Source organism: Erythrolamprus reginae, chromosome 5 (assembly GCF_031021105.1).
Source record: "Erythrolamprus reginae isolate rEryReg1 chromosome 5, rEryReg1.hap1, whole genome shotgun sequence".
NCBI classification, from domain to species: Eukaryota; Metazoa; Chordata; class Lepidosauria; order Squamata; family Dipsadidae; genus Erythrolamprus; species Erythrolamprus reginae.
In genome coordinates this window covers 92,101,305-92,121,822 of record NC_091954.1, presented here as the reverse complement: position 1 = coordinate 92,121,822, position 20,518 = coordinate 92,101,305, and the positions used below count along the sequence as shown (strand labels likewise).

The 20,518-nt window shown below is 37.4% G+C and overlaps 1 protein-coding gene across 2 annotated transcripts in view; it reads right to left on the bottom strand.

The window, feature by feature from the left end:
* The window catches only part of GMPS (guanine monophosphate synthase), a 49,147-nt gene that overhangs the window by 12,445 nt on the left and 16,184 nt on the right, over positions 1-20,518 (bottom strand). For both annotated transcript variants that reach the window (XM_070753496.1, XM_070753497.1), the window contains exons 3-9: positions 13,625-13,739; positions 9,298-9,395; positions 8,978-9,081; positions 8,326-8,519; positions 7,701-7,866; positions 4,330-4,481; positions 1,029-1,202 (exon numbers count right to left, since the gene is read on the bottom strand). In XM_070753496.1, the coding sequence (XP_070609597.1) occupies positions 1,029-1,202; positions 4,330-4,481; positions 7,701-7,866; positions 8,326-8,519; positions 8,978-9,081; positions 9,298-9,395; positions 13,625-13,739 (1,003 nt within the window). The remainder of the gene's footprint in view (positions 1-1,028; positions 1,203-4,329; positions 4,482-7,700; positions 7,867-8,325; positions 8,520-8,977; positions 9,082-9,297; positions 9,396-13,624; positions 13,740-20,518) is intronic.

The following is a 20,518-nucleotide window of genomic DNA, read 5'->3' as shown; positions in this document are numbered from 1 at the left end:
TGCGTGCAAGCCTAAAATTCATCCCTTTTGCCAGCCGAAGCGCCCATTTTTGCACTGGTGGGATTCCCCTGAGGCTTCCCTCCATGGGAAACCCCACCTCCGGACTTCCATATTTTTGTGATGCTGCAGGGGAATACCAGCAGGAGAATACCAGCATCGCAAAAACGGGCGCTTCATCTGGCAATGGAAGTCCGGAGGCGGGGCATTCCAGTGGCAGCGGCGGGTTCATAAGGTAAAAATAGTTTGGAAGAAGAGGCAAAAAAATCTTAAACCCGGGGTTCATATCTCAAAAAGTTCATATGATGAGGGGTTCATAAGACGAGGTATCACTGTATAGTTATTTTATTTATTTTAAGCAGAAAATAATTTTTAATCTATTTGTAAGATTAAATCTAAAATTGCTTGTGTTTTTATTAGAACAGTAGGATATCATTTGGCGAATCCTAGGGGAAGAGCCTTCTCTGTGGGGGCCCTGGCCGTCTGGAATCAATTCCCCCCAGAGATTCGCACTGCCCCCACCCTCCTTGCCTTTTGTAAGAATTTGAAAACTAATTTATGCGCCAAGGCTTGGGTTCAGTAGACCCCAGCCTCTAACCAGTGAATGTGTAGGATGTTGTAGTATGTTTTTGAATGTTTGATTTTTAAATGTTTAGCTTTTAAAAAATATTTTAAATTAGTTATTTCTATTAATTGGATTTAGAAGGGTTTTATATATTGTATTTTTATTGAAATGTTGTAAGCCGCCCCGAATCCACAGAGAGCTGCAACATATAAGTCAGTCAAACAAACAAACAAACAAATATAGGTTTCATTTTATGTGGGCTGTATAGTATACAAATATTTTGGATTGCAGTTTAGTTCTTCCTATATGAAAGTACTACTAAATGGCAAAAATAACTATTCAACTAGCAAAACATTAAACCCTCAATACTACTAGATGAGCAATTAGAAAAAAAAAACTATCAGTGTTTACCAGTGTTAAACTATTTCGCCCAAAATATGAAAAGTCAATGTGGTGTTCTATTTACCTCTTCCCGTAACTTTCGGATAAGTTCTGTGTCATTGTGGTGGGTCTTGATGACTTCTGCTTTGTCACTAGCAACAGATGAAGCACTTTCAATGAGATCAGGCCTCAACGTTCCTTGGGCAAGTAAGACTTCTTCTGGTTTCAGATTCAGTTCTCCAATAACTTCATTAGCAATCTAGACATGGAGTTGAGAAAGAGAAAGATCTTACATGATATTATATAAGTAAGTTATAAACTGCAAATTCTCAGGAATGGCAACTAAGCCAATATAGTTTTCCCTGACTGAGGATAGTTGAGACCAGGAATTCTATTGCTAAGCAACACAGTCATAAGGTGTGACATCTCATAAGCACACTTAGAACGGTCCTGTCCCAACAGCTGTCATCAGGCAAATCTTACACAAAGTGCCCAGAATCACATGACTGCTATTTGCGATCTCCTGCCAGCTTCTCCGTTGACTTTGTGTGTTGGAAGCTTGCTGTGAAGATTACAAATGACGATCATTTGACTTCAAGATGCTGCAACATTGTGACTGCAAGATGATATTATAATCATAATCATGAAACTATAGGGGTGCTGCAACGGCCAGAATTATGAGGACCCTTGGTAAATACTCCCTGTTCAGCACTATTAATTTAAGCAGTTGTTCAATGAGTGGACATTGAGGAAAGATTACCTGTATAGTGATAACTATAAGTGCTGGGCAGTGTTTTGAATAGATAGGCAAAAAGTGGTGTTGGAAATCTTGGGGGCACACACATAGTAACATAGTTTATAGTTACATAGTAACAATAAACATGAAATGTACCTTTACCAGCCTAATACGTTGATGCCTGGAACTATGTGAACAACTCACATAATCTAAAATTTAAAAGCATTGCACAGTTTAATTCATATGCAGTTTGTCACTTACTGTTAGTCCTCTGTGGTGAACAAGCTCAGGAAATAGGAGTCACTAGAGATTTGGGAATGCTCCTTAACACAGTAAATGTAATACAAAACAAACTTTAAAGCTTCTCAAAGCCACTTTCTACTTAAATTTATATCTAACACAATCAAGGTGGAGTTGTTTTCAGTTTCTTTCCTACACTTTCCACTTTCCTAAGACTAAAATATTTTTTTCTAACTAATGACATGGCATTCCCCTTTCCTTTCTCTGCACAAGCTGACATTCCATTGCACTTAGAAGCAAACCATATGCTAATTTCTACAATAATTTGCTCTTTCATAGTCCACAGTCTGCGTAAGAAATATTACCAGTTAGGAACTACATAGCATTGGAAGAAAACAATGCAACTGACTGGGAATATAGTTATGATCAATTTTTAAAATCCATAATGTTTTATTACATCATTTCTTTGTGAATATTCTTTTGTATCCTGTATATGCATATAATAGATTTGAGTTTAGTACTTTGTTCATTATGCTCCTATTACACTTTTATAATTTTTTATTATATTAATACTAATATTTAATTTTTTAAACCGGGCTAGAAATAGCTACATCATAGGAATTTGTACTGGCTGCCAAGAGAAACCTTAATACTTTTCACAACAAGTTATAAACATGAATTGTAGATAATTTCAAAGAAGCCAAAAGCAAAAATGATTAGCATAGCACAACTGCATTATAACATGGTTATTTTCAGCATACATGAAATAAAATGAATGATAGGTGACCTCTACTGGACAAAATTATGCCTTTCCTTAAAAATCAGTTTTGTTTCACTATTATTAAATATTATTAAATGTATTCACTATTATTATTATTATTATTATTATTCACTACTGTAACGCTCTCTACATGGGGCTACCTTTGAAGAGTGTTTGGAAACTTCAGATCGTGCAAAATGCAGCTGCAAGAGCAATCATGGGCTTCCCTAGCTATGCCCATGTTACTCCAAAACTCCGTAGTCTGCATTGGTTGCCGATCAGTTTCCAGTCACAATTAAAAGTGTTGGTTATGACCTATAAAGCCCTTCATGGCACCGGACCAGGATATCTGCAAGACCGCCTTCTGCCTCACGAATCCCAGCAGCCAGTTAGGTCCCACAGAGTTGGCCTTCTCCGGGTCCCGTCGACTAAACAGTGTCGGCTGGTGGGACCCAGGGGAAGAGTCTTCTCTGTGGCGGCCCCGACCCTCTGCAACCAGCTCCCCCCAGAGATTAGGACTGCCCCCACCCTCCTTGCCTTTCGTAAACCCACCTCTGCCATCAGGCATGGGGGAACTGAGACATCTCCCCCTTGCCTATGTAGTTTTATGTATGATATGTTTATGTGTATGTTTTTATATACTGGGGTTTTTAGGCTTTTTAATGTAAAATTGTTATTTTAGATTTTAATGTTAGATTTGTTACTATATATTGTTTTTGTGATTGCTGTGAGCCGCCCCAATTCTGCAGAGAGGGGTGGCATACAAATCTAATAAATAATAATAATAATAATAAAATAATAATATTAAAACATTGCTAAAAGAGTGCACAAGCCTGCAGGCAAAAGGGGGGTTTGGATTATTCGAATATGCCTGAATTATAGCAGGATAAGTCCTACTACTGTTAGGGCAGACAGTAATCACCAAAATGGTGAGAAAGGTCAGATAAACTGTAGCACAGTTTTTACCATGAGATTTGTATTTGTTTTACCCTCTGATTTATGTATAAAAACATAGGGCATGAAAATGAGGTACTATGTATTTGATCTTTTCAAATATTCCAACACAGCAAGGATATTTAGTAATTTGGATCAGTTTCAAAAAATATTTGTGACAGATGTGCTAGCTGATACAAGTACTGTATATACAGTGTTCCCTCGATTTTCGCGGGGGATGCGTTCCGAGACCACCCACGAAAGTCGAATTTCCGCGAAGTAGAGATGCGGAAGTAAATACACCATTTTTGGCTATGAACAGTATCATAAGCCTTCCCTTAACACTTTAAACCCCTAAATTGCAATTTCCCATTCCCTTAGCAACCATTTAGATTATTACTCACCATGTTCATTTATTAAAGTTTATTTAAAAAAATATTTATTAAAGTCAGACAATGGACATATGACGTCATCGGGCAGGAAAAACCGTGATATAGGGAAAAAACCTGTGAAGTATTTTTTAATTAATATTTTTGAAAAACCGTGGTATAGACTATTCGCGAAGTTCGAACCCATGAAAATCGAGGGAACACTGTATTTCTAAGAGCAAATTCGTATAAACGATTACAAATTTGCCACAAAAACTGAAGAAATAATTCACTTGAGATTTCTGAAAAGCAGAGAAAGACGATACCAATGGGTCTATACAATAAGTACCTTTACAAAAGTGTCACCAATAATCTTGCGCTTCTCCTCAGGACTTGTAGTCATATTCAGTGTTTTACTGATCCTTTTTCGAGGAGTTCTGTCTTCTTCAGAAATGGGTAACGTTGTTGTACCATTGTAGAACCAATGAGCTGCATTTACCACTATATAACATACAGGATATTGTTAGCAACATTGCTAAAAGATTTTGAAAACAAATATTCTAACATTTTTCTCATTTCAAGGATTCCTCACTGGAACATTAATTCAAGGTCTCTCTCCCTTTCTCACAAACACATAAAACAAGCTGTTATTAAATTACAACCTTGTTGCCAGGATAAAACCTTTTTTATTTTACTCAGCCAGACATTTCATCTAATGTAACAGAAAACCAAACCAAACCCTTTCTTCCATCGCAATGTAATAAATCGCCTAGTTTCCTTAGACAGCACCAGGATATTTCAATTTCTTAATGCATAACAAAGGAACCTAAGCAGTATCCTGCTTGTTTGGATCTGGGGCCAATCCACACCAGCGTCTGTTCTCACAGTGGTCAACCAACTGTACAAGGGAGCCTATTAGCCTCTCAACAGAAGGCCTTCAAAGGAAGTCATTCTGCCAACAGATCTCCAGGAGCTCCATAAATTAGCCCAATCCTTTTTTTTTGAAGCCAGCCAAGCTTGCACCACTGGACCAGAGTACCTCCGGAACTGCCTGCTACCGCACAAATCCCAGCGACCAATAAGGTCCCACAGAGTTGGCATTCTCCGGGTCCCGTCGACCAAACAATGTCGTTTGGTGGGACCCAGGGGAAGAGCCTTCTCTGTGGCAGCCCCGGCCCTCTGGAATCAACTCCCCCCGGAGATTAGAACTGCCCCTACCCTCCTTGTCTTTCGTAAATTACTCAAGACCCATCTATACTGCCAGGCATGGGGGAGTTGAGACACCTTTCCCCCAGGCTTTTTTTTAATATTTATGTTTGGGTATGTATATGTTGTTTGCTTTTTTAAATATGATAGGGTTTTATGTGCTTTTTAATATTAGATTTGTTTTCGCTGGAATATTGTTTTTATTATTGTTGTGAGCTGCCCCGAGTCTTCGGAGAGGGGCGCCATACAAATCTAATAAATTGAATTGAATTGAAATTGAATTGAATTGCACCACATCTTATGGTAGTGAACTCCAAAGTTCATTATGTGTTGTGCAAAAGAACAAAGGTAACAGAAGATGTTTACTAAATTAACTCAGACACTAGCCTTGAGTACAGTCATGGTAGGCAGGGAGACAACCAAGAATATCAGGATTTGGCAGCTGAGAGGTTCTTGTTGGTACAATTTTTGCTGGAGGCCTCTCCCTGTCACTCAAAAGGTCCTACTCTGGAACCACTGATGGAAGTATTAAGCCAATGATTCCATCGAAAAGGCTGGCAGATGAGTGATGAGAACAGGGAAAGATTTAAAAATTGGAGCGTCAACTTTTGAATTATTCATAAAATGTCACAGAAAGGAAAAATAAGCTGTATTTTCTCCATATAGTTTCCAAGATACAACATAGGTTCCCTCAGGAAAGCAGGAAAGCTCTTCCTCCTTAGCCAGGAGTTTTTAACTTTCAATTATTGAGTGTGATTTTAATCACTAAAATTTAATGTTTATGTTTTATTCTTTATTACTGGATGCCCTGAGTGCTGACTGGATAGAAGACAACATTCTTATGAATATAATGAGAAAAGCAATATAAAAATGCTGATATATCTATCAAAGGTTAGGGGGTAACCCTCTATTTTGGTGCTCTTTGACCACTCAGTGGCTTTTGATACCAATGACCATGGTATCCTTCTACGGTGACTTGAAGGGTTGGGAGTGGGGGGCATCGTTCTTTGGTCGTTCTCCTCCTACCTCTCTGGTCACTCATAGTCGGTGTTGGTGGGGGCACAGAGGTCCTCCCCTAGGCCCCTTCTTTGTGGGGTGCCTTGGGGATCGTTTCTCTCTCTCCCCCCTCCTATTTAACATTTACATGAAACTGCTGGGTAAGATCATCCAACGGCATGGGGTGAGGTTCCAACAGTATGCTGATGATACTCAGCATTACATTTCCACCCTGTGCCAATTCAGTGAAGCAGTGGATGCAATGTGCCGGTGCCTGGCGGCTGTAAGGATCTGGATAGGAGTGAACAGGCTCAAACTCAACCCTGATAAAGACTGAGTGGCTGTGGGTATTGCCTCCCAAGGACTGTTCCATCCATGCATCCTTGACTCGGGGGGCGGGGGGGGCATTAAACCCCACAGAGCAGGTCTGCAACTTGGGGGTTCTCCTAGATTCACAGCTGAGACTAGAACAACATCTCTCAGCTGTGGCAAAGGGGGCTTTTGCACAGGTTCGACTGGTGTACAAGTTACGGCCCTATGTGGATCAGTATGCTCTCCTCATTATCACTCATGCCCTTATCACCTCATGGCTTGATTATTGCAATGCGCTCTACATAGGGCTACCCTTAAAAAGCACTCAGAGACTGCAACTAGTCCAGAATGCAACCACGTGAGCTGTTGTGGGTGTGCCTAGGTACACTCACATAACTCCATCACTCCGTGAACTGCACTGGCTACCGATTGGTCTTTGGACGCAATTTAAGGTGTTCTTATTACCTATAAAGCCTTACATGGCATTGGACCAGACTATCTACGGACTGTCTTCTGCCGCATAATTCCCAGCGACTGACCAGATCATATAGGGTCGGCCTTCTCCAGGTCCTGTCGGCCAAACAATGCCCACTGGCGGGGCCACATGGGAGGACCTTCTTTGTGGCAGCTCCGTCTCTTTCGAACCAACTGCCTCCAGAGACTTGCACTGTCCTCACCCTTCTGGTCTTCTGAAAGGTTGTGAAAACATGGCTCTACCAGCAGGCCTGGGGGTCACTGAACAACTAGCTCTGCCCCAGAGAGCTGAATGTTATAGAATGAATGTTGAAATTGGGTTTTTACATTTACTATTTGTTATGTTATGTTATGTTATGTTGTTTATTTATTGGATTTGTATGCCGCCCCTCTCCGGAGACTCGGGGCGGCTAACAGCAACAATAAAGCAGTGTACAATTGTATTGCTACATATTGTATTATATTTTATTGCATATAATTGTACACCGCCCAGGGTCCGCAGGAGTAAGCAGCTTAAAAGTTAAATAAATTAAATTAAAAGATTCCATGATTACTTGCTTGATGATAATAAGATTATCTATCCAATATATAAAATGTCTGCAAATATATTTTCCAAGGAGTCTTAAATTCTGAAGGATTCTTATTTTCCAAAATAAAAAATATTTTAAAAAATGAATAAAGACAGAAGTTAAATATTCTAAAACTCAATAGAGATACTAGAGAGACAAATACCTTTGACTTGAATTCCCAATTTTTTCAGTGCTTCCTCCACTGATTGACTTTCTCTCTTGCGCATGAATCCGTTATCTATGTGCACTGCTATCACCTGGTCTTGATTTAAAGCACGGTTCAGTAAAGCTGTGCACACTGTAGAATCTACGCCTCCACTGAGTAAAACCTAAATGGGTTAAATGAAAACAGAATTAAATCCACTTTTCCCATCTAGTAACTTTAGAAGTGTTCCAGAAGTTCCAGAATTCCTAACCACCGTCTATGCAAGCTGAAATCTAACATATACAAGGGAGCACAAGAGTGAAAAGGCTGAAATAATTATATTTCATATTTGTTTTTTCAGTTTTCACTATTTCTATTACACAATAGGACATTTGTAGCATCTAGCTTCATTTCTGTAATTTAACCATATATTCATATATTCATTCATTACCCAACCTCCAATTTGGCACTGTATCATTGTGGTTGAAAAAATTTCGTCTTTCCCATTTCATTCCATACAATGAAGTCATTGTTCAGCAAACAAAAAAGCTTTTTTTAAAAAGTACAAAAATATGAAAACTGAAACTGACAATCTGATACCATCCGTAACAGGTATGACTATAAATTAAACTTCAAACCTTACCAGGACTTTTGATGATCCTACTTTCTCCTTAATTTCACGAATGCATTCCATTTCTCTGTTCTGAACTGTGAAGGTACCGCTGCATCCGGCAATGTCGAAAAGAAAGTTTTTCAGCATCAGTTTTCCATTCACCGTAAGACTAACTTCAGGATGGAACTGCGCTCCATACAGTTTTTTTGATTCATTTGCTATAGCTTGAATGTTATTAAAAACAAAAGATGTAATAGTTTTAGCTCTAAGAAAAAGAAAGGTATTTTGTGGTACAGTTTTTTAAAAAAAAACTTAGTAAGATAAAAACAGGTCTACACAAAAAAGATGTCAAAATATTATTAAAGTAAGAATCTATTATATCTCCTTTTCCCAACCCGATACCCTCCTGACAGTGAGACATATTTCTGTAAAAAATGTTAATATCTTATCTGTGAAGACATTGAACCATTTTATTGGAAATGAACTAAAAATATATGTACTACAAAATTAAAGCTACACCTTTAGGATTTTTCAAGTTTTAAAAATCACAATTTATTTCACTATATGCAAATCACTGAACATACATTTTACAGGCAAAAATCCTATTCAAGCCAGTACTGAAATCTACATAAAATTGATCTAAAAAATCTACATAAAATTGATAACATGGAAAATACGGTACCTGCTACAACATTTCCAGATTGAGCAACAACTTTGAATCCATCTGCTACTTTATCTACGCTGTCTCCATGGGTAAGGAGCACAACTTCTTCCTTCTGAAGTCCCCTAAAGTGAAACAGGATCACAAAATAAAGAATCTAATATCTTTAAAAGGCATCAACTTAAAACAATCAAGAGGAAACATTAGACATCAGCAAATTTTCCAGAAAATTAATAAACACTTTCCAGGTTTGAAATTGACCATTAAACAGAGTTCTGTGGAATTCACAAGATATCCAATTTAACTTCAGCTCCATAATTCATTACCAAAAGTTTTCTTACCTGAATAATGAACAAGTGTTATCTAACGTAATACTGAAGACACCATCTTCTCTGACATCCTTTTTGTGTACTGTACCGCCAAATACCTTATTCATCATCTGTCAAAAAATAGAAAAGCAATTCTTTAAATGCTGCAGAATACAAAAGACATGAGAAAGAAAACCCAACAGGCATCGTCTACCATTGTTATGCTCTGCTGTCACCTTCCTACAGATATGTATAGCATTTAGACTTGCAACTAAATTCTATAGCATGTAACGTGCAAGTAAATTCTGTACAGTACAAGAGCTATTTAAATAATAAATATTTGTTCCCACGTCTTCTGGAATCGACTTCATAAATTATCATGATGCTAATTCTGAAAGCACCAGGAATATGTTATTTTTAGTTTATAAATCTTACACCGTATATTACATCTCTTTCAATTCAGGTTGCAAGTAGAAATTATTTATCTTCAGTAAGAATATTTTGCCTATAGGAAAAATAGTTCTTCCAGTAGATATTTAGTTCCTACATAAAGCATGTTTTCTGTATGAAATAGCAATCATGTAATTCACCTGGGGTTTACTATTGCCTTGCTTCGTTGTGAGACTTTAAGATTGCTTATGAATCCATATAGCTGAAAATGGGTTTCCGACTCATAATAAAAGTGATGTAGATACATGTCAGCACTGGGCTCATTGTATTGTGATGCCATGTTTCAAGAGCCAACCTTTTTAGCTGTGTCTATTATAAAGCAACAGCAATATAAGATATTACCACTGAATTTTTTATTAGTGTTCAAAGAGATGCAAAAAACCTCTATTATTATTCCTTACATAGTAGAAGATTATCTGAACTACTTGGGCTACCTATAGGCTAGTATTTTTATCTTGGCTTGCAGACTCCACAAACAGATTTCTTCTTACGCATTTAGACATGACAATGGCAGTCAGCAATTTAAAGCTCACTTTATTATTATTTCACACTACACTGTGTTTGATCTTGCATGAAACCTTGCTATTTGAGGGAGTTCTATTTTGACATGGCATTTATTACGCTCGACTGTTTCTGTATTGTTACAACACATTTTAAGCAGTGGTATTTCATTTTGCTGAGATGAATAGAATCAGCAGGCAGCCTACCAGAAGCTTGCTCAGATTCAGTCCTGGGGTTTGTAGGCTTTGGGGGAGTTTTGCACGGTTGCAGAGCAATTTTCATTTCCCAGAACAAACATGCTTAGGTATTTATGAAAGCTACTTTCTGTTTTCCTCAAATCTAGTCAAGATTGTTCTGGACTAATAATGCATAAATTAATGTTTCCCTGTCTCTTGGCCTCTCTATCTGGTCTCATTGAAACAATATTTTTCTTTTAACTTAACTTTTTACCATTATGTCTACTTTGCAGATCAGAATATTTATTTTCACACATTGTTGTTTCTTTTTACTTTAGATTTATTGACAATTTTATATAAAGTAAAAAAACAAATAAAAAAAGGAACAGGAAAAAAAAGTAAAGTTATGAAAAATGATTTGTAACTTTTAACATATTGACAAATTATCTCCCCTCCCTCTTATCTCTTCCAAAGACCACGTCAACCCCATATTAAATTTTCAACTTTTCCAAACATTAAATCCATAATATCATTTATTTTATTTATTTTTCTTCTTTTAGAAAAAAGTGTACAAAAGCTTTTCAGTTTTCAAAAAAGGACTTGTTTTCTGTCTAAACAAATAGGTCAGTTTTAAGCGTTTGCCCAGGTCCGCCTGGTGCACCAGTTGCGGCCCTACTTGGACAGGGAGTCATTGCTCACAGTCGCTCATGCCCTCATCACCTCGAGGTTCGATTACTGCAACACTCTCTACATGGGGCTACCTTTGAAAAGTGTTCGGAAACTTCAGATCGTGCAGAATGCGGCCGCGAGTGCTATCGTGGGGCTTCCCAGATTCGCCCATGTTTCTACACTCCGTGGCCTGCACTGGCTGCCGATCAGTTTCCGGTCACAATTCAAAGTGTTGGTAATGACCTTTAAAAGCCCTACATGGCAGTAGACCAGAATACCTCTGGAACCGCCTTCTACCGCACGAATCCCAGCGGCCGATAAGGTCCCACAGAGTTGGCAAACAATGTCATTTGGCGGTCCCCAGGGGAAGAGCCTTCTCTGTGGCGGCCCCGGCCCTCTGGAATCAACTCCCCCCAGAGATTAGAACGGCCCCCACCCTCCTTGTCTTTCGCAAATTACTCAAGACCCACCTATATCGCCAAGCATGGGGGAACTGAGACACCTCCCCAAGGCTTTTATGTTTTGGTATGTATGTGTTGCATGGTTTTTAATTGTTGGGGTTTTATATATCTTTCTCTTTTAATATTAGATTTGTTGCAATGTTATATTGTCTTTGATTATTGTTGTGAGCCGCCCCGAGTCTTCGGAGACGAGCGGCATACAAATCTAATAAATAATAATAATAATAATAATAATTATTATTATTATTATTATTTCCATTAATTCTAACAGTTTTCCAATTCAATAGCAATAGCATTTAGACTTATATACCGCTTCACAGTGCTTTTACAGCCCCCTCTAAGCGGTTTACAGAATCAGCATATTGCCCCCAACAATCGGGGAATGAAAAATACAGTATATGCTTTTCTGCTTTTCCCTTTCCTCAGTTCCAGTGTTGTTCTCACATTAAATCTAAGTGCTTCTGATCTGCACATTCTTTTAAAATATTGATCCGTATCTTCATAGCTTTATTTCTAGAGGAAATTCTTTATTTACAACCACTCTTTTAAGGTTTAAAGTTACATGAGAGTGTTGAAAAAAGTGTCCTTGCACTTAACAAGCATTAGTGTTCCTGAAGTCACCTGATTGCTATTTGGGCTCTTAACAACCAACATATATTTACAACTACTGTGGCATCCTGGGTCACATGATCATGATTTGCAACTTTTTCAGCCAGCATCTGACAAGAAAAGTCAATGGGGGGGGGGGGGGAGCTGGATTTGCCTAATAACTATGTGATTCATTTAATGACCATGGCAAAAATGATCATAAGATCCAGCATGACTCATTTAATTACATTGCTTAGTGACAGAAGCTCTGGTCCCAACTGTGGTTGTACATCAAGGACTGACTATATACCATATTTTTCAGAGCACCCTTCCCCCCCTAAAAGAGGCTGAAAATTTGGATGCATCTTATACTCTGAATGTAGGGGGTTTTTTGAAGCTTTTTCCCAGCCCTAATGAGGTGCTAATGATCTTCCTGGCTTGCAGGATTTTTTTCTCCCTCTGAAGATAATTTTTTTCAGCCCTAACCAGGGGGTAAAATAATGAAGCTGACCAGACTAAGTACCTTAGCCAGATGAATACATGGCAGGTAGATTCCCCCCCCCCCTTATTTTCTTCCCCCCAAACTAAGGTGTGTCTTATATTCCAGTGTGTCTTATATGTCAAAAAATACAGTACTTCTTGTCTCGCTACTGATAAAATATTTTTAAAACTCGGCTTCAACTGTTTTCTTGTGCTATGTCTTCTCTACTCATCTTCCCATACACAAAAGTCCCTTAGCAAGTGAGCACTTTGAGTTCAACTAATAAATGACCACAAACACTTCTTTTATTCTTTATACTTCATGGCTCTTAATGTTTTACATTGGGAAGATTAACTTCTCATAAAACAATGCTACCTCCTTTGTTTTTATTTCAGTCGAACCCAACTACTTCAAATGTTTAACTGATCCCAGCTAGTACAAATTTTCTTTCTAGACCAGTCCTGTTTTTGAACCTATGTCATTGGATTACTTGTTTCATTTACAGGATTTTGTCAGTTTTAAATTCTTCTATAAATAATACTAGAGAAGGATTACTCTGAGAAAACATCTCCCTGTGGTAGAGGGAGTTGCAAGAACATTTGGATATGCAAACTGTACCAGTATCATAATTGCTAATTAATGTGTTAAAATGCTACAAATAATATCAACGCTACAATGACATACCACTCATTTATTAGAAAGGCCAAACCATAGCAATCCCATTTTCAAAAATGATGCCTGTTTTATTATTCTCCATAGTGATGGCCTCAAAAAGCTCATGAATCAGTTCCCAGCAGGCTTCTGCACACAAAGAACAACAGATTGGCCTGCAAAACTTCCATGCACAGATTGCATTAGGGACTGTGCTATTTGTGACAAGCAGAGAACAAGCTTTTTTTAAAGCTCATTTTAGTCTACTTCTAAATAATGTTCTCATATATTGCTCTAGCACAAATTAGAACAGTTATTTGGCGTTAGGCTAACGAACAACAAAACCCGATAGTCATAAATATTTGTGAAATGTTAAGTAGCACCTGCATGCCATAGCAGATTCCAAGGACTGGTTTGCCTATTGTAAAAATTGCGGGGTCAAACCAGGGAGCATCTTCTGCATAAACAGAATTTGGTCCTCCAGAGATGATGATGGCTCTATAAAGGAAAGAGAAAATTTATAAAAACAAAGATATTGAAATTAAATATTTTAATAAACATGTATCTTTCTAAATCTGCACAAAACTTTGATAAAGGCAATACTGCATGTATATAAGATATCTTACATCTATTAAAAAAGCAAACTATTATAAATCAGAATATTTTTTTAAAAAAATCAAAAGAAGTAAACAAGGAACATCACACAAAACCTAAAATATGGCATATTTAAATTGGAATTTTTCCTTTTAGCATGTTTTAGCATTCAGCAAGTTCTAAGTTTCTATAGCATACAAGAAAAAAATCATTGTCACTGATACTCATTAAGCCTATACAGAATTATCAATAATATAAAACATCTCAACATTCCCTGAAAATACAAGTCAAACAATATATGTATTAAAAACTATTAACTTCTCCATTAATTATATATTCCCAATATAATGTAATATCATTACCTCTCTCTATTGTTATGGTTCTCCTAGAGCCCATTATTTCTCAAGAACGTCTCATAAGAAAACCTTACAAGACAATTGGCTAACAAAAAATATTTTGAGAGAATCGACATTACATTATAATACACTTGAACTGTGCAAAGGCCTTCTCTGTGGCTATTTTGAGACCAGTGACCCTCTTCTGGATAAGGATACAATGGAGTTTGAAAAAATATTCAATATTATAAAAAGAAATAAAACAAGCATAGCAGTGAAACCAAAATCATAAAACATTTTCCATTAGCTTAATAAACCTTTTAAAATTTAAAGTACTTCCAGAGATTCCTGTTTAGACTTTATGTCCTGAGAGAAATAAGGAGAAATTCCAATATTACAGTATATTCCAATGTTGGAACAAATTTTGCAATTTTGAATAAATTTTCAGTAAGGCATTTTCTCTTGTAGAACAATGAATATAAGAGTTTGGAGAGGGTTGTAAAGCACTGTACAGCGGTATATAAAAAGTCTATTGCTATTGCTACAGGTAATCCTTGCTTAGTGACTTTCAAAGTTACGACAAATTTTCCCCAAAAGATAGTTAGAATCCAGTTTCTGAGTTCCAATGGCAACATGCACACACCACAAACAAAAACACACAGAGTGGTCAGAAGATTGCATTTCAGATGCTTGGCAACTTTTAAGGCTGGTTGCATGATCATGATTTATAGGATTTTTTGCAGCTTTCTGGCATTTTACAGGCAAAAACCACCTATAAGAATGAATTTACTCATTTTAGTATTTAGGTGTCAGGGTTCCAAATAGCATCCAAAATTAAATCAGAGTCCAAGACAATATATTCCTCAATGTTCCAATTTATTAACTGAGCCATGTTGGCATATCTTGACCTATAAAGCCCTTCATGGCATTGGACCAGAATATCTCCGGGACCACCTTCTGCCGCACGAATCCCAGTGACCGATTAGGTCCCACAGAGTTGGCCTTCTCTGGGTCCCGTCGACTAAACAATGTCGTTTGGCGGGTCCCAGGGGAAAAGCCTTCTCTGTGGCGGCCCCGACCCTCTGGAACCAGCGTCCCCCTCAGATTAGAACTGCTCCCACCCTCCTTGCCTTCCGCAAACTCCTTAAAACCCACCTCAGCCGTCAGGCATGGGGGAACTGAAATATCTTCCCCAGGTCTATACTGTTTATGTATGGTATGTTGTGTCCATGTTTTTCTTAAACTATGGGTTTTTAGCTTTCTAATTATTGAATTTGTATTATATATTGTTTTCTGTTACTGTTGTGAGCCGTCCCGAGTCTGCAGAGAGGGGCGGCATACAAATTTAATAAATAATAAAATAAAAATAAATAAATAAATATCTGGATGAAACCTGAATCTGAAGTCCCTTGGTTTCACCAGCCCTTTGAAAGTTCAAGTCTTTTTTCGCATTTTCCCAAGTCCAACACGTTGACCAATCTACAACTGCTAGCCTGCACCCATCCACCCATCTCCTTCTTTGAAGGTGCAGGAGTGCAGAGACAAAGGATGACTTTGACTATCTAGAAATAATTTGTTATGGCTACATACAAACAGCCCTCATACAATTCCTACTCCCAATTTCCCAGAGTAAATAATACATATTAAAATAGTATAAACTAAAGTGTGGCAGGCCAAAGACCCCAACTAGAATGGCTTCGGCTTGACAACTGGATTTTTTGCTTTCTGATTGAAGGGTTTGCTTTATGACTGCAGGATTCTCTTTACAAGCACAGTGTTTGATTTATGATTGCTGGAAAAAAAAGTCATAAAATCAGACTGGTCACATAGGTTCCTCGACTTATGACTATCATGACTTAAGATAGAAATTCCAGGCTCTATTAGAGTCATAAGTTGAGGACTATTTGTATAGTAATGTTACTTTTCCATCAAACATGAACAAATCATTATGGAACCGAAAAGCAACATAAACATTTTCTTAGGAGAGCAACATACATCTAAACAAAAAGTAACGTTTTCATTTATATAATACTGCTTCCAAATAAAATAAACAAAACATACCCACGTATATTTGCCAACACTTAACTCTTTTAACAAATGTGAAGCAATGTAGGGAAATCAATAGCCTTCCTCAGGTATTTTATAAAATTGAGACAAACTACCTCCATTTGAGGGCAGGGAAATGATTGTTCCTCATATTGATTTCCCTGAATTCAATAAAACTGGGCTAGAACAACTTTTGTATCCTTGGAGGCTCTTTAGATAGTTGAGGACCATCAAAAATGAATTACCTTAAGAGCCTCTGTAAGAGCCCTCCATTATAACTAGTCAGTCTGTCTACGTAAAGGGTGATATAAGAAATCAGGCCTGGCCCACTCATCTTTTTTTTCTTTGAATCTGGGTAATTTGTTTCATTTTATGTAACCCTGAAGGTTTATGTTGTCATGGCAAGCCTATTTCTGGATATACTAAAGCAACACTTGCTCCTGCTAAGACTATAGGAAGCTACATGTTCAAAGTAACCATGCTGAGAAATAGAGAACTGTTCCTATCACCCCAATTGGAAACTTCATGAGCCATTTTACATTTTACTGAAGGACAAAATACTGTATTGTGTGCCCCACCATCCAAAGGGAAGTCTTCCTGTTCAATAAAAACTTTACTTTGATTACATAGACTAACTTTCAGAGGACAGTACCATTAACAAGACTTAGAAGCAAATTATAACATTTGTTTTCTCCTTTTTCATTTATAGCTTTCTGGTACAAGACAGACAATATCTTTTTGTAGGTGAGGGCTCCAGAACTGAACACAGTATTCCAAATGTGGTCTCACCAGCACTCTATATAGCAGGATCATAATCTCCCTCTTCCTGCTTGTTATACCTCTAGCTATGCAGCCAAGCATCCTACATTTGGAATACTGTGTTCAGTTCTGGAGACCTCACCTACAAAAAGATATTGACAAAATTGAACGGGTCCAAAGACGGGCTACAAGAATGGTGGAAGGTCTTAAGCATAAAACATATCATGAAAGACTTAATGAACTCAATCTGTATAGTCTGGAGGACTGAAGGAAAAGGGGGGACATGATCGAAACATTTAAATATGTCAAAGGGTTAAATAAAGTTCAGGAGGGAAGTGTTTTTAATAGGAAAGTGAACACAAGAACAAGGGGACACAATCTGAAGTTAGTTGGGGGAAAGATCAAAAGCAACGTGAGAAAATATTATTTTACTGAAAGAGTAGTAGATCCTTGGAACAAACTACCAGCAGACGTGGTAGATAAATCCACAGTAACTGAATTTAAACATGCCTGGGATAAACATATATCCATCCTAAGATAAAATACAGAATATAGTATAAGGGCAGACTAGATGGATCATGAGGTCTTTTTCTGCCGTCAGACTTCTATGTTTCTATGATAAAGTCCAGCATTTATCATGTAATAATCTGTGACCCATTGGGCAATTTGCTTACCTAAACAGAGAACCAGAATGGCCAAGAGTGGGTAAAAAAGTAGTCAGAGAAGGAATGAGTACTTCCCATTGGGTATTTTTGTGGGAATCTGGCAGGGATCACCAGAAACCAACCAACCAACCTTCCTTTCCTCCTCTCCTCTCCCTTTTCCCTTCCCTTTCCTTCCCTTCCATCAGATTGGTTGCAAAACTCATTGAAAATGAACACCATGTGACTGTAGCAACAGTCAGGTATATTGAAGCAGCTGCAACTTGCCAACATTTCATTCCTTCGGGAGTCACTGGACCTGAAGTTTGGATAGGTTGTGTAAGTTAGGCCATACGAGATATCTTGGTTCAAAATTGTTGCCTTATGATGTGTAGTTTCATCCAATTAAAGGATGAAAAGAGTTTAAAAGATCACAACAATTTTAGTATTATATAGGCATTATATAGGCATTTATCAGTAAATGCATTCATTCATGTCGTATTTGATGTTCGGACACTAAAGCTAGATGCATTAATTACCTTAGTAAAATGTTAATTAATGATAGGGGAAACGATGGAGAAATATTTAAGATATACAAATACTTGTATAAATTGAGTGGGTAGTATGTGGTCTGGGGTAAGTAAGGAATGAATATTGAAAGAAGTAAAAACAGCTCCAATAAGAAAGTGTTTTGTTCATTTTGATAAGGAAACTGAGAGGAAAATTAAGTTGAATGCAACAGAAATGGATGCTTAAGAGATATATTAAGCTTAAAGAGGTTACATGGCTCACCGAGAACAGAGCTCTAAAACATGCAACCTGTCAAGTAGCCTCATTCTGCAGGCATTTGCTGAAAACTCAAATCACTGCCTCAAAATGTCACTGCCATCAGGAAGGATATGTTGTATAGTTTTTTGTTGCCATCTCTGTCCTGAAAGATATGCTACAGGGCACCTGCAATGATCCCAAGTCTCAACTGGATAAATTGGTGGCTGCATTACTGCTGCCATGTCTCTAACCACCAAGCAGCTGATTGGTTCATCAGTTATTCTTTTGTGATCCACAATTATTTTTAATGCAGCAAATATCCTTTTCCATCTACTAATCTAAATCAATGCTGTGCAGGATAATGTTATCAACCATAATAAGTGGCTATCCAGCCTCTTCCTTAAAACCTCCACAGATGATGAAGAATCTACAGTCTCCATAAGTACATTATCTACTGCTGTATAGATCTCACCATCAGGAAATTATCCTTATATTTAGATGAAATCTAGATAGCTGCCACTTATTATTTTTGTTCTTGGGTTCTCAGGTCATGGGGAGGGGGGAGAATCTTCCCTATATCTCCCTTTTATATAACTGATAATTCAGGAAAAAATAGATGTTCCGTGAATGCTGATTTAACACAATGGTTGAGTGGTCAGGGTGTAGGTATTTTGAGAAGGTTTGGCAATACAGAGAATGAGTCTGCGGAGAGGGGCGGCATACAAATCTAATTAATAATAATAATAATAATAATAATAATAATAATAATAATAAAGCATTTAACTGCAAGGGAGAAGAAAAAGAAAAGACAAAAAGCTATATTTGGATGCTGTTCAAGAGATGTTAAAAAGAGAAACTCAAAAACGTTTGACTTTTTCCATATGGTAGAAACAAGAATAGTTTGTTAGAACAGAAAGTATGAACTATAATGAAAGATATTGGTGCAATTTAGTTTTAGCTCTTTCATCTTTTGTCACTTCATTTCCATTGGATTCTTATTTCTTATTCCTTTTCCATACTCCACATACCGTTGCTTATCAAGCAGGGAATGGCAACATTAAAATAAAATGTTATATAAAATATTTCATTTGATAGAATTAAACTGATTTTAGCATGCCAATGATATTCAGCTTCATCACTCAGCTCCGCACCATCTCTGCTTCTCATGTAAATGTTTTCAGTTACTACTACTTAATAAAATATACACAACGCATCCTATCACTAGTTGGCCCCCAATAACCTCTTGAATTTGCCAACTTTTAAGAGTCACAGGACCAAGAGTCTTGTAAGCAAATTATGGGGCTTTTCATTTTGGAATATCATTTTAGTAAACTATTAACCATCCTGTCTCTTTTAGGCTGGTATTTCAATGTCCTCTTTTTCAACTCTTTTTAAAGAAGTAATCATCCAGATTACTTAAATGTCAATGCCAACAACAAAATGCTGAAGTAGACAAGCTTTTAGTTTGATCCATCACAGTTTATACATTCTGGAATACATACCACATATATTTTCTCAAATATGAGAATCAGGAGTTATTTGCCTGAGCTAATAGAGCAGTGGTTCTCAACCTTGGGGTCGGGACCCCATTCACAGGGGTCGCCTAAGACCATGGGAAAAGACAAATTTCCAATGGTGTTAGCAACTAAAGCTTCTATTCTGGCATCTTGGAACATATTTTTACAATCCAACCAATCAGGCGTTTACAGGGCGGTGTCCCTCTGACCTGTTGCCAATCAGCTTAAAGATCTGTTGGAAGAATTGACGCTAAACTTATAGTTGGGGGTTACCACAAGATGAGGAACTGTATTAAGGGGTTGCAGCATTAGAAAGGTTGAGAATCATTGTAATAGAGCAACATGTGATTCCATGAAATCTTGGGTGCACACCCAAAATCCCTTCTAAAATCTGCCACTAATTTCAGGGTGAAGCAATAGGAAATAAATAAATGCATGGGACTAATTAATGTAATTTACATTTTTCATTTAAATGGAATTAGACCAGAGCTGGGCATTTTAATTTAATTTAATTTAATTTAATTTATTTAATTTACCAGGCCACATTCAGTGTTTAGGCTGAACCTGTCCTATTTGAGTTCAACTGGAAGTTATACAATGAAATGTAATAAGCGTGG